Source organism: Erythrolamprus reginae, chromosome 1, assembly GCF_031021105.1.
Source record: "Erythrolamprus reginae isolate rEryReg1 chromosome 1, rEryReg1.hap1, whole genome shotgun sequence".
In the NCBI taxonomy this organism is placed as follows: Eukaryota; Metazoa; Chordata; class Lepidosauria; order Squamata; family Dipsadidae; genus Erythrolamprus; species Erythrolamprus reginae.
Genome location: NC_091950.1, coordinates 175,304,824 through 175,322,291, shown reverse-complemented (window position 1 = coordinate 175,322,291; position 17,468 = coordinate 175,304,824). Strand labels below are relative to the sequence as shown.

The following is a 17,468-nucleotide window of genomic DNA, read 5'->3' as shown; positions in this document are numbered from 1 at the left end:
TCTAACTTATTAACCATTATGCCAAAGTGCTTCCTTCTTTCTTTATATATTTTTCTATAAACATTTTTATACATTTTTCTATAAACCAAGAAAACCTTGTATAGCCAATCAGATGTTAACAAAAGAAAATGAAAAACAAAGCATAAACATACGGTATATGAATTTCAGACTTCTTCCCCCCCTCTAAATAGTACATTCCCATTTTGTTTTTTACGTTAAAATAAGGTAAGTGCAGTGTGCATAGGGATTTGTTCATAGTTTTTTTTTATAGTACGGCCCTCCAACAGTCTGAGGGACAGTGAACTGGCCCCCTGTGTAAAAAGTTTGGGGACCCCTGATGTACAGTATATAACAGCCAAAGACCTCACAATCTTCAAGATTAGATTACGAGATTCATTTATGCAGAATATAGTAGGTTAAAAAAAGATGCATTAATCTATTAGAAATGCAGTATATATGTACTTGAATAATTCCATTAGGCAGTTATATAAAATTGTAGTTGTTATAATGACATATGCTTTTTGTCATATTTTTGTGTTCTTTATTATTATTATCACTATCATTTTTATGTCTTGCTCTTTTTTGTTGCTATTAAACACCAAAAAATAAATCCTTTGGGATTAGGTAATCAAAAGGCATATTATTTTAGAAGTAGCGACAAGTCAGTTTTTGAAGAGAAATTACATTATTGAAGAGATATTTGGATTTGATCATTTTTACAACTGAATTTTTAAACTGAATATTGTGTAAACTTATTTAATTGCACAATTGCTGTTTGTCTCTGTCTAAATGGCATTACATGTGACTATAGTTTTGTAAATTTTATAAATTTATTTTTACTGTTCTAGATTAAACAAATAGGAAATAATTATTACTTCAAACATGATGAAATTAAGTTCTGTAATATATTTTATCCTTTTAGAATGTGAATTAAAATGAGCAAACGGAAGTTGAAGGAAGATAGCTTTACAAATGGAGAGTGCATTTCAAAGGTTAGTAATATTCTTACTAACAATTGTAACTTTCTTACAATTTCATTTTTAAGTACAAGCCAGTGATTTGTCCTAATACACAAGTAATTGTGTAAGTGGGATTTTTCCTAGCAAAGGGAACATTTTGCATGCAGTCCTCTTCCCATGCCTGGATATTAGATTTGAAGTCAAGAAAACATTCAGAAATTAAACCCAAATAAGGTGGAGTTGCTATTTGTTAGTTCCAGTATCTTGAAGAGACCATGATTACAATTGGAAAGACAAAAGGCAATGGTAATCAGAGTCTTATTCCCAGCTCTGATTGATATGCTATTTGCAACCTAACCTGCTGAAGTGATTTGTCCCCTCTGCACAAGGATATTGCTATACAATGAGTCTGCTTTGAAGATTACTTGAAAATTGCACTTAATCCAGAATGGGCAGCCTACACTCAATATTCTGATCAAATTACATTAATTCTCTGTGCTTTACTCTGGCTGCCAAAAAATTTCCAGATACAGTTGAAAATGGTAATTTTTTCCTGCTATGCCTTTTTATTAGATTGTTGCAAAACAACCTCCTTCAATTGTTTTGACATATCAAAAACTTCTCACTTGGGAGAAACTTCATTGGATTCAGCAACCCATGCTAGGGAGACTTGAGGCATGGAGATGCTTGTCATGATTGCATTCATTTAATTAAGGTTTATAATCTTCTGGCTCATCCTTTTGGAACTGACCAGAAATAAATAGCCCCTTTGTCCAAATCTTAACACTTTACAGTTAAATAAGTCTCTTTAAAGTCAGGAGAAGACAGATCTAATGTTTTCTAATGAGCTGCCATCTCTGAATCAGCTGGGATGCTTTTATATGGTAGTCCTGGCCCTACGGAATATTTTGGCCCTGGGTTTATTGAATTATTTAATGTTTAATGTAGAAACAGAATGCTGTTTGGAGCATTCTGTAGGATATGGAGTGATTTCTGGTTTAGATTTTGTGTTAGTTTCTTCCATAAATACAGTTGGTTGATTAATTAAAAGATGTCAGTTTCACAAATCTCAGGTCTTTTTAACTCCAAGAGCCTCCTGTTTCTCAGGAATACCTACTCTTTCATCTAAATCAGGGCTGTTGAACTTGGGGCCCGTGGGCCAGATGCATCACATGCTGGCCATGCCCAGTTTAGTGAAGGGGGAGAAAGTCACAATACATCATGTGATGCTGCTGTGGCAACGTGAATTTGACATCCTTGATGTAAATCAAACAAGCAAACTACAAAATAAAACCTTAAATCAGGTAGACCTAATCCTATTCTTTCCTTTGCGTCATGCAACTGCTTCATTTAACTCATTTTTTTCTCCTGCTACATAAATTTAGATATATTTTGTTTAAATAGTGCACTAGTTGTCATCAAAACAAATATTGTCTGAAAGAAAAACATTCTTGGAAAGTCATTCATCTTAATCACTTTCTTCCCAGCAATGACAATTGTAGTTTCTCACATTTTAGCATGTCTTTTTTAACTTTGTTCCATGTCTTAACATAATTATTTTGAAATAACATGTAATTCATACTTGCCAGAGTGACAATATTTTTCTTCTCAATTTTAAAGTCTATTTTATTCATCAGTTCTATTTGATCTTGTTTTCATGTCTTTGATAACATTTTTATATTCTCTTTGTTGTTAAAAAAAACCCTGCTAATGCACCAAATTATTTTAATATTCACAATGTTTCAATTCACTTTAAAGGATCTTACAAAATCAACACCAAACCATCTACAAAGGCCTTAATTTAGAAGTCTTTTTTCTTAATCTTTACTCCACAATCCTCTCATCATGTCTTATATCTTTATTCAGTATTTCAAGAACCCAAATAAATAGAGGAGATGGTGAGCATCCCTCTTATTCTTGTTCTTTTTTGTATCTTACAAAGCTTTGTTAAATCCACTAATAATCATTTGAGCTGTTTGTAAAATTTAAATAAATATTACCCATTTTATAATTTTTCCAAAGTTCATATCTTCTAAAACAGTGTTTCCCAACCTTTTTGGAGCCGTGGCACATTTTTCATATTTTCAAAATCCTGGGGAACATGGGGGGGGGGGGGGCGCTAAAAAAAGTTTGGACAAAAAAAATATCTCTTCCTCCCTTTCGCTCTATTTCTCTCTCCCTCCCTCTTTCTCTCTCTTCCTTCCTTTCTCTCTCCATCCCTCTTTCTTTCTCTCTTCCTTCCTTCCTCTCTTTCTGTCTCCTCCTTCCTCTCTCATCTCTTTCCTTCCTCTCCCTCCCTTTCTCTCTTTCCTTTCTCTCCCTTTCTGTCTATCCTTTCTATCTCTCACCCCTTCTCCCTCTTTCATTCCCTTTCTCTCCCTTTCTCTCTCATTCCTTTCTCTCCCTCTTTCCTTCCTATCTCTCTTTCTTTTTCTCCCTCCTTCATATCTTCTTTCTCTCCCCCTTCCTCCCTCTTTCCCTTTCCCCCCTCCCTTTCTCTTCCTTTTTCTCTATCCTTTCTACTTCTTACTCTTTCTTTCTCTCCCTCCTTCATTCAATTTTCTCTCCCTCCCTTTCTCTCCCTTTCTCTCTCTTTCCTTTCTCTCCCTCCCTTTCTCTTCCTTTTTTCTCTATCCTTTCTACTTCTTACTCTTTCTTTCTCTCCCTCCTTCATTCAATTTTATCTCCCTCCCTTACTCTCTCTTTCCTTTCTCTCCCTCCCTTGTTCTCCCCTGGGGCTGCCTGTGCCTGCCCTGCACCACCCAACACGGACGGACAGCCCCCGGTCGTTGGTTCGTCGCCCCCACCCCCCCACGGGGGGAGATCGGGCTGGCGGGGGCGGCGAATCCACCACCCCAACCGCGCGGAGGGAAATCCGGTAGGCGGGCGGGTGGCCGCGGCTCCCTGCGCGCCCCTGGAAAAGCCTACAGGGCCACCTACAGGGAACGGTGCCCGGGGCCGCTTTAGCCGCCCCCCCGCCATCTCCCCGCGACTGCCTGCGCCGCTGCAGCCGCGCCCTCCCCCGGTCCCACCGCCAGTGCCCTCCCGCCGGGCCCCAAAGGACACTTGCCGATGACGACAGGGAAGCTTCAGCTGGGTGGGCGCTGCCGTGACGGTGCCTCCGACCTCCCGGTTCCTGCTCGATGCCGCGGCCCAGCTGAAGCTTCCCTGTCGCCTGGGCGGGGCGCTGCGGTGCCTCTGAACTCTCCGCTCCTGCCCGATGCCGCGGTTTCTGGCGCTCTCCTGTGCACCCCTGGAAAAGCCTACAGGGAACGGTGCCCGGGGCCGCTTTAGCGCCCCCCCCCCCGCCATCTCCCCGCGACTGCCTGCGCGAAGAATGGAGCTCTCCTTCCTGCCTTCCTTCTTTGGGGCCCAGCAGGAGAGCGCCAGAAACCGCGGCATCGGGCAGGAGCGGAGAGTTCAGAGGCACCGCAGCGCCCCGCCCAGGCGGCACACCTAACGGTGTCTCGCGGCACACCAGTGTGCCGCGGCACACCGGTTGGGAAACGCTGTTCTAAAACATTAAACAAGAAAACCCTACCCCTCTAAGAATGCATCTACAAAAATCAGTGTTGCTTTTTTATTATTATGTAGTACCAAATCTTCTAAAATGTTGAACACATTTCTAAGATTATCCTTTAATACTCTTTAGGTAAAAACCTACATTAATCCTCATGAATAAATTTTTGCAAAATTATATTTAGCTTTTTAATGAAAGTACTATGAAGCTTTGGAAAATAATGGCAAGGCCAATTATATTTCTACCTTTTTCAAATTCTAATACTCAGAATTATCAGTAGTTTTTCATCTTACATAGACCTGGAGATGTATAAATATCTTTCTTTACAAATATTACTTTATAGGTACGAATAAAGTCTATTTTATTTTTAATAAGGTCTGAACATCTTACATAGAAACATAGAAGTCTGACGGCAGAAAAAGACCTCATGGTCCATCTAGTCTGCCCTTATACTATTTTCTGTATTTTATCTTAGGATGGATATATGTTTATCCCAGGCATGTTTAAATTCAGTTACTGTGGATTTATCTACCACATCTGCTGGAAGTTTGTTCCAAGGATCTACTACTCTTTCAGTAAAATAATATTTTCTCATGTTGCTTTTGATCTTTCCCCCAACTAACTTCAGATTGTGTCCCCTTGTTCTTGTGTTCACTTTCCTATTAAAAACACTTCCCTCCTGGACCTTATTTAACCCTTTAATATATTTAAATGTTTCGATCATGTCCCCCCTTTTCCTTCTGTCCTCCAGACTATACAGATTGAGTTCATTAAGTCTTTCCTGATACGTTTTATGCTTAAGACCTTCCACCATTCTTGTAGCCCGTCTTTGGACCCGTTCAATTTTGTCTATATCTTTTTGTAGGTGAGGTCTCCAGAACTGAACACAGTATTCCAAATGTGGTCTCACCATCATTCTATATAGTGGGATCATAATCTCCCTCTTCCTGCTTGTTATACCTCTAGCTATGCAGCCAAGCATCCTACTTGCTTTCCCTACCGCCTGACTGCACTGTTCACCCATTTTGAGACTGTCAGAAATCACTACCCCTAAATCCTTTTCTTTTGAAGTATTTGCCAACACTGAACTGCCAATACAATACTCAGATTGAGGATTCCTTTTCCCCAAGTGCATTATTTTACATTTGGAAACATTAAACTGCAGTTTCCATTGCTTAGACCATTTATCTAGTAAAGCTAAATCATTTACCATATTACAGACGCCTCCAGGAATATCAACCCTATTGCACACTTTAGAGTCATCGGCAAATAGGCAAACCTTCCCTACCAAACCTTCCCCTATGTCACTCACAAATATATTAAAAAGAATAGGACCCAGAACAGATCCTTGTGGCACACCGCTTGTAACCTGACTCTGCTCAGAATACTCGCCATTAACAATAACTCTCTGATGTCTACGCTTCAGCCAGCTGCAAATCCATTGAACTATCCAGGGATTAAGTCCAATCTTCACTAATTTATCTATCAGCTCTTTATGTGGAACCGTATCAAAGGCTTTGCTGAAGTCCAGGTAGGCAATATCCACGGCACCACCTTCATCCAACACCTTTGTGACATAGTCAAAGAAATCAATGAGATTAGTCTGACATGATTTGCCTTCAGTAAAGCCATGCTGATTTGGGTCTAATAAGTTATTGTTTTTTAGGTGCTGATTTATCCTCTTTTTGAGTAGAGTCTCCATCATTTTAACTACAACTGATGTCAAGCTAACTGGCCTGTAGTTACCAGCTTCTTCTCTACTGCCCTTCTTGTGAATAGGCACAACACTGGCCATTCTCCAATCCTCAGGAACTTCTCCTGTTAACAAGGATTGGTTAAACAAATCAGTCAGGGGGGTAGCAATGACAGATCTGAGTTCTTTAAGAACTCTGGGGTGGATGCCATCTGGACCCATTGCCTTATTTATCTTTAATCGTTCAAGTTCTTCTAAGACATCGGCTTCTAAGATCACTGGAGCTGAATCCGTACAGCTGGAAGCAATGCTATATCCCTCTATAGTATTATTTTGTAAGGTGTCTTTTGAGAAAACTGAACAGAAGTAGCTATTGAAATGGTCAGCGATCTCCTTATTCCCATTAATGCATGTATTATTCCCGGTACTAAGCTTCGTGATGCCGCAGTTTTTCTTCTTCTTATCATTAATATATCTGAAGAAGGTTTTATCCCCCTTCTTTACAGATTTGGCAATTTCTTCCTCTTTTGAGGCTTTAGCAGCATATATTATCTGTTTCGCCTCCTTCTGTCTCATTTTATATACCTCCCTATCAGCTATACTTCCAGACTCTTTATACCTCCTATAGGCAGCCTTTTTTTCATTGACTATAGCCCTTACATCATTGCTAAACCATAGCGGTTTCTTCTTCCTTTTACCTTTAGTTATTTGTCTTACATACAGTCCAGTGGCTTTTAAGATGGCCTTTTTTAATACAGTCCACTGGATGCTCGCTCCTGCCATTTTATCCCTCCCCTTTAATTCATTATCTAAATATTCTCCCATTGCATTAAAATTTGTTTTTCTGAAATCCAATACTTTGGTTGCATTATAGGATTGCTCACAATGAGTTTTTACATCAAACCACAAACATAGATGGTCACTGCAACCTAAATTTTCTCCCACCTTGACATCTGAAACCCAATTCCCATTCGTAAAAACTAAATCTAGAATATTCTCCCCTCTAGTTGGTGTCTTAACCAGCTGTGCCAGAGCTGCTCCTGTAAAGGCCTCTACTATATTCTTACTTTTGCATGTAAGGACACTGGGGATATTCCAGTCAACATCAGGCATGTTGAAATCACCCATAACCACAATATCTCCCTTTACTGCCATTTGGGTAATTTCACCCACCATCTTGTTGTCATATTCCTCGGATTGCCCTGGAGGCCTATAGATCACCCCAATTCTAATGACAGAACCTTCTTTATTTTGCATGCAAATCCAGAGAGTCTCTAGATCTTGACACGTATTTTGAATTAGTGTTGTTTTTAGACTTTCTTTAATATAAATGGCTACTCCACCTCCCCTTCTCTCTATTCTATCCTTCCTATACAGTGTATATCCTGGTATGGATATTTCCCATTCATTAGAATCCTTAAACCATGTCTCAGTTATGGCAACCAGGTCCAAATTATCTCTAGATATTATGGCCATTAATTCACAGAGCTTGTTGCTCAAGCTTCGAGCATTTGTGCACATTACCCGAAGAACATTATTTTCGTTATTAGTTTGCCCCTTATCATCAACAACTACATCTATATTATTTGCAGCTCCCTTTTCATAAGCTTCCAAAAACTGCTTTATCCTCATTGGTCGGGGACAGAAATCACCCACATCAGTTACATCTCTGTCCCCTTTACCTAGTTTAAATGCCTGTCCAAAAAAGTTCTGAATTCCTCACCGAGCACCTGGGTACCTCTGTATGATGGATGCAAACCATCCCTCTTAAACAACTCCCTAGTAGACCACCTACTGACATCATGACTTACATAGCCAAAACCTTCAGCTTTACACCACTGCCTTAACCACACATTAAACTCTCTGATACACGTTGTTTTATCCTCTTGGCCACAAACCGGTAACACCTCTGAGAAAGTCACTGAATCAGTTATTTTACCCAGCTCCACACTTAGACATTGAAAATCTCTTTTTACTACATTAACATTTCTCTGGGACAAATCATTTGTGCCAAGATGCACCACCACATCAACATTATTACCTTTACTCACAGTCTTAACAATGTTTGTAATCCGCCTCCTGTCCCTGCTGGCAGTGGCCCCTGGGAGACACCTCAGCACCTTAACCACATCCTTGCTCTGTCCCAAATCAACACCTCTAACGGTCGAATCACCCACAAGAAAATGTGTCCTCTTTTTATTTCTACTAACTGTACTTGATGGTTTGGTGACATTTACGACAACTTCCCCTTTGAACATCCCCTCATTCTCTGCCTGAGGGACCTTGCTAATATCTCCAACATCCTTACTATTTAAATCCGCAAGAACACTATAGGAATTCGATACAGAGAGACCAAAATTGCTATGTTTTTGCTCAACTGCACGCAATCTTCCTGAACCGACAGTTGTCCACACAGCCCTCCTCCTTGGGGGGCGCTGTGGAAGTGGAGGCTGGACACATGGCTGCATTACAGCACGTGGCTGGGACAATCTTTCCACTTCTGACTGCAAGCTACAAACTAAGGACTGCAATCTAGAGATCTCGCCATCTAACCTAGATGTCCTTATGCAAAGAGGGCAGTACCCCAAGTTCCACAAGGTACTACGGAAGACAACAGCCAAACAAATGTTACACTGCACCAAGCCAGTCATCTTAACAATGTATTGAAATACAAGTACTTAGCAGGAAAATCAACAATCCCTATTGCTACCAAACTTTGCTGATCTTGGTGAGCCTCACAAAGTAAGGAGAAAATTGTCTGTTTGTTTTATGTTTTAATAACATGTCTAAATATTTATAGGTACAAAAAATGTTACGTGAAAGATTCTGTCACCTGAATCCAAATGGAAAGTTATTTGGACTTGAACATCAATATAAGTAAGCAAAAATATATTTTCCTTTATTTTTGGGGAGTTTCATAATGAGTCTCCTGGGGTTTGAATCTTTAGAGGTCTGTCTTTCCCCAAATTAGATTGCATTTAGAGTTTGCTGCAAATGTGATATCACTGTGCTGCAAATGTGATACCACTGTGTAGAGAAGAGGGATGTTTTCTGCCTATTTTCTCTCTTCCTAGAAGTCTATGGCTGTTTACAAAAAAGGATATGCTGCTGGGGGTGAAGGAAAATAAAATAAATAAAAATGTTCTGCTCGCTAAAATATCAGTTGCTAGAATGGAAAGATTTTTGTAGATTTAATTCATTTTGCTACCAGAAGGATCTCCCTTCGTTTCTGATAAGATGTTCTGAATCTAATTATATTACCTTGTATAATCTCATAGATTTACCAAAAAGATAAAACATAAAAAGGAGCATTCCCGGTGGTAGTTATTCAAGACAGATGAATATGTTGCTTTTCTTGAATTATCACAACAGTTGCCATTGTGCTGTCTGGTTCTAATAGAACAATTCTCTTGTTAGAGTGGGAAGAAATACATTCCTTGGGGTTCAGGATCTAAATCTGAACCATCAATCTAACCATCTGTTAATCTAGGTAAGAGATAGTCAAAATCTGGGAAAATCAAAGTTCAGTAACCAATGAGAAACAAGAAGATTTCTCTCCCAAGTGGAATTTTTATAAAAGGTGATCTAGCTCCCTTTTCCTTTGTCGTCTTGTATTTTGGTGGTGTTGATGGATACAACATGGTTGGGGTGGAATGTTGGAAGATTCCCATATGGAAAACGGAGGATCACATTTTATTACATCCTATCCCAAATGCTCTGATTATACCTTATAAATTGCCATATTTTTCACTCCATAAGACACACTCCCCCCCAAAAGTAGGTGGAAATGATGCTGGTCCTTTGATGAATAGCAGTCGACCCATGGCATTCAGGTACTTTTACAGTGCTGAGCCCCACTTCTTCTGTCTTTTTGTCCGGCTCTTCTGTCTTTTTTCCACAGTGTAGGAGTCAATAGGCAGAGCTGACACATGGGAAGACACCTATCTGTTGTCCTCTCAGGCTCCATGTGATATTTTTGTTCCTGTTTTCCTCCTCTAAACTTAGGTGGGTCTTATGGTCCGGTGCAACTTATGGAGCGAAAAATATGGTAGCATTCAACCTTTTCAGCCTTTCAGCCTTTTTATTGGAGAGATGCTTAAGAACTTGGTTTGCTGGCTTTAGTATTAGGAGTAATGAGATGAAATGACATCAAGGGGTCTCTAATGATGAGTTCTCAAAATGATTTGATGTTCCTGATCTAGGAGAACAGTAAGTCCCTTGGCCTCTACTCCCCCAATCACCCACTGATTCCTAAAAAACCTAGTGGCATTGTTAGGTCATTAACAACCTGATCAATGCCACAACACTCATGACCAATATCAGTCTAGAGCAGTGATGGTGATGGAGTGCCCAAACTGGAATGCATGTGCATGTGCTTGTGCTGGAAACCCAAAGATCAGCTGGCCATTGTGCGCATCCCTGTTTTTGGGGCAGTTTTCAGGCCAACAACTACCTGAAAAATGGTCCAAACAAATGGCATGGAAAACAGCCTGAAAAACAGCCCCAAAAATGTCCTGGTTTTGGTCATTTTTCAGGCCATTTTCCAGTGCTCCAGTGTTCCCGAAGACCAGCTGAGAATGGCACTTGTGCCCACAGAGACGGCTCTGTATGATACCTCTGGCATGTATGACATAGGTTTGCCACCACAGGTCTAGAGTTACTGTCAGCACAGTTGTACCTGCAAATGTTGCCATATATGGACATCTGTTGCTTAATAGCTGGAACCTAATTATTACATCCAAATAATTTTGCTATTAGCCAAATAGTTGTCCTGTCTTGGAAGACAGCTCCTTGGCATTTTTTTCTCTCAATGCGGTACTGAGTGACACATGCCCGGGAGCAACATGATCCTTAGTCTTTTAAGTGATGGTAGCTTGGTTATAGGTGAAGCTTTCTTTAACAGAACTGGAACAAGTATTGCATTACTTATAAATTTACTCAGTGTAGTTACCACTTTGTTATGAACCAATTGTCAAGTGGAGCTAAGGTTATTCTCTATCTACAGTTCAAAAGAAAGCTCAATTTTCTACTCTGGATAAATGGTATATAGACATTCTCCTTCCCATTAAAGATGAGGGTTTTTTCATTCTTTTCAGTTATTTGTACTCATACCATAGTGAATATGAGTTATAAGCTTGCCATATGATTGGAAGACACGTTAATGAATTTAGTAGTTTTGTTGAGAATTTTCAGGTATTTGTTTGCTGAAATTTGATTCTTTGGGTATTTATATGTTTTAAAATGGTTGAATGATAATTAATTTTTCCTTGAGATGAAATTGGTATCTGAAACGTTCCCTAGATATGTCCTTGTCTGAAGCTGAAATATCTATCTTTTCCCATAGACAGTTACTTGAGCTGATAAAACATACTGCAATTCATGGTGAAAGCAATTCTGTACTTATTATTGGACCACGAGGGTCAGGAAAGACTGTGGTAATACTTTTAAATATGCTTATATTTTGTATATTAGATAATTGTCATTCAGATCATTTTTACTCTTTAAGCCTTAGCTTTCTCCCTTTAATTACATTACATATTTAGTGAAGTACTGATGGAATACAGGAATTTTTGTTGCTAAGTGAGTTTTGCCCATTTTATGATCTTTCTTGACAACCTTCTTAAGTAATTCATTGCAGTTGTTAAGGTAGTAACACAGTTGTTAAAAAAACCTGACTTCCCCATTGACTGCTTGTCAGAAGGTTGCAAAAGGTGATCAAATGATCCTGGGGCACTGCATCCATCATAAATACATGCCAGTTGCCAAATGTCTAAATTTTGATCATGTGATTATGTGGATACAGCAACTGTCATGTGAAAAATGGTGAAAAGGCATTTTGCTCAGTGCCGTAACTTCAAACCACCACTAAATAAAGGTGGCAAGTTGAGGACTACCCGCAATGTGCATTTGCAGAATGGATTGTTTCTTTAGATTTTACCTAGCCCATTTGCCCCAAGACTCCTCCAAACTTATTACAGTGACACTCAGAGATTTGTGAGACATGAGGTGTCAGTTTGTGAAATATTTGATAAAATTGTTTAAAACCAATAATATGAATTGTTTTAGTTTATTGTTGTATGTTCACCTTTCACTTTAAAGTCTATATGCAATTTTATGCAAGGTAGCTTACAAAACGTTTAAAGTAGGATAATAACAGATCTGACCAAAACTGTTTTTCTCCTCATGGATCAGATGAGTGGTGGTAAAAAAGACCTTATAGAATTATCAATAATCATGTAGTGTAACCTATAATGCAACTAGAGTTTCTAATTCATGTAATAGATAAAGAAATGGCACACAAAACTGTGTTGTGTCATGTCTCTTTACCTATATACACCTGCCTTTACCTGTATATAAGGCACAAAAAAGGGAAAGATAAACAGGTAGCAGAGTTTAACGTGAAGCTGAAGGAGTGATGTAAAAGGGAAGGCTTTGGTTTCGTAAGTCATGATGTCTGTAGCTGGTCCAATGAAGAACTATACAAAAGAGATGGTTTGCATCCATCAAAGAAAGGGACTGAGCTACTTGGTATTAAATTCACAGATTTCCCAGGTAAACATTTAAACTGAACAGTGGGGACAGAGATTTAATTGATTTCTGCCCCCAGCAATCTAAAATTAATATGGTTAACAGTGCATGTTACATAGATATGTGTGTGGGTATGTTTATCTGCCTTGCTGTCGAGCAAAGCCAAACATACAGTGAGTGCCATATCATGTGCACTAATCAAATAGGTGTCAAGAAAATAGGGGCAATCAGGCACAACACAGGTCACGTAGACAGTAAACACAAGGTCAATCAACTTAAATGTCTATACACCAATGCACAGAGTATAAGGAATAAATAGGATGAATTAGGAATTTGGGTAAATGAAGATATGCCATTACAGAAACTTGGTGGGATGAGACTGACAAATGGAATATACAATTTAAATTGTTTAAAAGAAATGGACCAAATAAAAGAGGAGGTGGAGTTGCACTATATATAAGAAATAACTGCATCTCTACAGAAATAGAGCACAACAATAATGGAAATTATCTTGAATGCATTTGGGTCAATATTAAAGGGGGTGGGGGAAATGACATTGCCATAGGTCTATACAATAGGCTACCCAATCAAACAGAGGAAATAGATGAACTTTTTGCTAGTCAGCTAACTAAGGTATGTAGGAAGCACATCACAATAGTAATGGAGGATTTTAATTACCCTGACATCAACTGGGAGACAAACTCTGCATCAAGTGGAAGATCCTATAGGTTCCTAACAAACCTAGCAGATAACTTTGTTACCCAAAAAGTTGAGAAGGGAATAAGGGGAACAGCCATATTGGACTTAATTATTGGACTAACAGAGATGAAATGATAGAAGATGTTGAAGCTACAGGAATCTTGGGGGCAAGTAATCATGCAATATTGGAATTCAACATTATGCAAACACAAGCATTAGAATAAACTCAAACTAGAGCCTTGGAGTTCAAGACAGCTAATTTCAATAGAGAGAGCTTGGAAAGGATTCCATGGATGAGAATCCTTAAGAGGAAAACAACTCAAGAAGCTTGGGAAATTTTGAAATGCGAGATGAAATGCGAAATAAAACAGTATGGCTGAATAAAGAACTCAGTGACAAATTGAAAGACAAAAAGGACAAGTATAAAAAGTGAAAAGAAGGGAAATAACTAAGGTGGAATACCATCAAATAGCCTGAGCCTGTAAAGATGAAGTGAGGAAAGCTAAGGCTCACATTGAACAAAGGCTTGCGACAAAAGTAAAAAGTAACAAAAACAGCTTCTTCCAACATATTAAAAACAAGACAAAAGTCAAGGAAACAGTTGGTCCTTTGCAGGGAGAAAGAGACAAGTAACAAGAAGAAAGCTACTTAACTCGTTTTTTGCATCTGTTTTTACACAAAGGGAAAAAAACTATCCAACCTATCAAAAACAACATCACAAAAAACATATCAGGAATACAAGTTAAAATAGGGAAGGAAATGGTAAGGGAGAATCTATCTACCCTAGATGAGTTCATATCACCAGGACCAGATGGATTACACTCCAAAGTTCTGAAGAAACTGGCAGGTGAGATCTCAGAACCATTGGACTACTGTATATCTTTCAAAGATCCTGGAGGACCAGGGAACTGCCAGAGGACTGGAAAAGAGCTGATGTAGTTCCCATCCCATCCCACCGGCGGAAACAGGGACTCCAGGAAGGATTTCTCCATGACGTCAAAGCTCGTTCCCTAGAATTCCCTATTGGAACTCCCCACCTCCGTTTGAGCCTCCCGACCGGCCGACAGTTCCACCGCTCTTCTGGGAAGGTGACAGCCGGGCGGTGGCACTTCTCGGCATTCTCCCGAACCCGAACCCCAAACCCAAACTTTTGCTGAACTTCTGGGTTCAGCATTCAGGAGAATGCCGAGAAGCCCCCCGGCTGTTTCGGAAGGCTGCGGAGAGGGGCGGCATCCCCGAGTCTGCGGAGAGGGGCAGCATACAAATCCAATAAATAAATAATGTGACAGCTGGGCGGCGCCGCCCAGTGGAGCGCCCATTTTTGCAATTTTTTGGGGGGGGGGGCTTGCACGCATTAATCGGTTTTCCATTGTTTCCTATGGAAAACATTATTTCGTCTTACGAACTTTTCACCTTACGAACCTCCTCCCGGAACCAATTAAGTTCATAAATCAAGGTATCACTGTATATGAAGAGTGGTTACATGAACTGGGTATGTCTAATTTAATGAAAGGAAGGACTAGTGGAGACATGATAGCAGTGTTACAATATGTCAGGGGCTGCCGCAAAGAAGAGGGAGTCAGGCTATTCTCCAAAGCACCTGAGGGTAGGACAAGAAGCAGTGGGTGGAACTAATCGAGAGAAGTAACTTAGAAGTAAGGAGAAAATTCCTGATAGTTAGAACAATTGATCAGTGGAACGGCTTGCTTCCAGAAATTGTGAATGCTCCAACACTGGAAATTTTTAAAAAGATGTTGGATAACCATTTGTGGTAGTGTAGGTCTCCTGTCCACGCAGGGGTTTTGACTAGAAGACTCCAAGGTCCCTTCCAACTCTGTTGTTTTTTTCACTGTCACAAAATGGCTCTCAAACTTTCATCGGTATGCATAAATCACACTGATATCAGTATAACATTTTCTCTTCCAGTGGGTATTACTATAACAAGTAATGTGATTTCCTCTGATTTCTTCATGTGTCCGTTTTCTATTGAACAATTTCAGGTGTTACATGGTAGATATATTTTTATATTTGGATTTCATGCAAGTTTCTTCAAAGGGAAGGAAAGAGGATATTTTTCCAGATCCCCCTCAGATATCTCTATCTAGCTTTCTAATTCTATTTTCCAATCATTTGAAGCAGACTTCAAGTCATAGAGCTTCACTGGAAGGGAATAGAAGAAAATGCCCTATTTATAGCCCCCAAATTTATGTTCTCCATAGCAATGTGTGTAAAGATTGTACCCCTTTTCCTTGCAGTAGGCAACTATGATGAATTTCAGACTTTCATGAAATTAAGGGAGCCTCCCATTTATAAAAAGATCAGGGATCCAACCAAAGAGTAATCATCATAACTTATTTTGCTAAAACAGTGCCAAAAAGTTTTATTATTTCTGAATACTAACAGTGTAAAGTACAAGTGTGTGTGTGTGTGTATGTGTGTTTGTTTGTTTGTTTATTTATTTATATTAATTGGATTTGTATGCCTCCCCCTCTCCGAGGATTCAGGGTGGCTCACAACATATATAAAAACAGAGTAGCACATCTAATCCAATTAATATATTTAAAAACCCTAAAAACACACAAAATTCTGTTTTGCCATAAATGATTAATTAATGGTATTAATTAATCTTTTTTCTAGTTAGTTTGTCATGCCTTAAAAAAACTTATGGAAATAAAGGAGGTAAAAGAGAATGTATTGCAGGTACATTTAAATGGTAAGTAATATTTCTGAATATTATAGTACATGGTTTTCTTGAAGATTATGTCTAAATTTAGACAATGTATTAAGGAAATATGGACTGTTACTGCCACCTATGGTAGCAGGGATAGAATAATACATAATGCTTTCTAACTGCCATTTCAGGTAAGATAGCTTTATGAAAATTATGATTAGTTCACTGAACAAGTCATTTTAGCGGCAACAGTGTCTAAATCTGGCAGCTTTCTAAACGTTGCTGAAATATAATACCCAGTAACTCTAACTAATATGGTCAATAGCGAGAGATGCAAGAACGGATATTATGGAATTGCTTAATGCTCAAGTGGAATTAGCTGGACCTAAACACATTTTTAAAAAGCTCACCACAAATCCAATTTATATCAGTGCAGTTCTGAACATTACTTTTTTTTTTTCTGTTTGAAGATAATGTATATTAGCTAATAAATGAAATCAAGGGAAAATAATATATTTCCTTTTGTCTTGTAGGGTTGTTACAGACCAATGGTAGAATTGCTTTGAAGGAGATCACAAGACAGCTAAATTTGGAAAATGTGGTTGGAGATAAAGTTTTTGTAAGAAAAATAAGTTACATTTAAAATTGCATATAGTTTTATATGGTAATATGAATACTAGAATAATGTACTAGGTTAATATTACAATAATTATCATTTTGAGATTGCTGGTGTGATAAGTTAGTTATTGGTTCTCCTTTTGGGTAAGGAGAGAAAATAAATGGAAATAAGAGTCTTTCTTATCCGAAACAATATGGAATTAAATAATGACTATTGAGGTAAAACGTGTATTAAGCAATGCTTCTAGGATATGAAAAATAGATTTTCCAGATGTTCTAAATAAGTTTATTTTTCCTTTTGAAAAAAAAATCTAATATTTAATATTATACAACAAGCACCAAAACATGAAAATATTGAGAACTGAAAAAATAAGATTGTCAGGAATTCAGAAAATGTAGGATTATATATGTTCAAGGGAAAGGTAGAAACCTGGGTACAGACCAAATCCTTACTAATGCTAGAAGGGCAGGCTACTATAAATAAACAGGAGCAAACCCCTCTCTCATTAGCCTTAGTGGTGTTACCTACTCAGGTAATGAAATATCTGCAAACAAACAACCAAGCTCAGAGACCATCAAGAAGTTTACAATTCAACCCTGAAATTCTAGTAGATTTTTCCCGATTAAACTAAACAACACAATTTATTGGGGGAGAGATTAAATTGAACTTTTATTAAATGGTATGATTTAGACCAGATTCTTGAATTTGTGATAATAAAATAGTCAGACAGGTCAATTCTATCTGAATTTTTGGTAATTCATTACACCACAAAATTTGAG

At 38.6% G+C, this 17,468-nt stretch overlaps 1 protein-coding gene across 5 annotated transcripts in view; it reads left to right on the top strand.

Annotated features, from left to right (window-relative positions):
- Positions 1-17,468, top strand: part of ORC4 (origin recognition complex subunit 4) — a 45,778-nt gene that overhangs the window by 12,845 nt on the left and 15,465 nt on the right. For all 5 annotated transcript variants that reach the window (XM_070731505.1, XM_070731501.1, XM_070731502.1 and 2 more), the window contains 5 exons: positions 923-992; positions 8,973-9,049; positions 11,517-11,607; positions 16,037-16,112; positions 16,604-16,689. In XM_070731505.1, coding sequence (XP_070587606.1) covers positions 936-992; positions 8,973-9,049; positions 11,517-11,607; positions 16,037-16,112; positions 16,604-16,689 — 387 coding nt within the window. In that variant the 5' untranslated portion in view covers positions 923-935. The remainder of the gene's footprint in view (positions 1-922; positions 993-8,972; positions 9,050-11,516; positions 11,608-16,036; positions 16,113-16,603; positions 16,690-17,468) is intronic.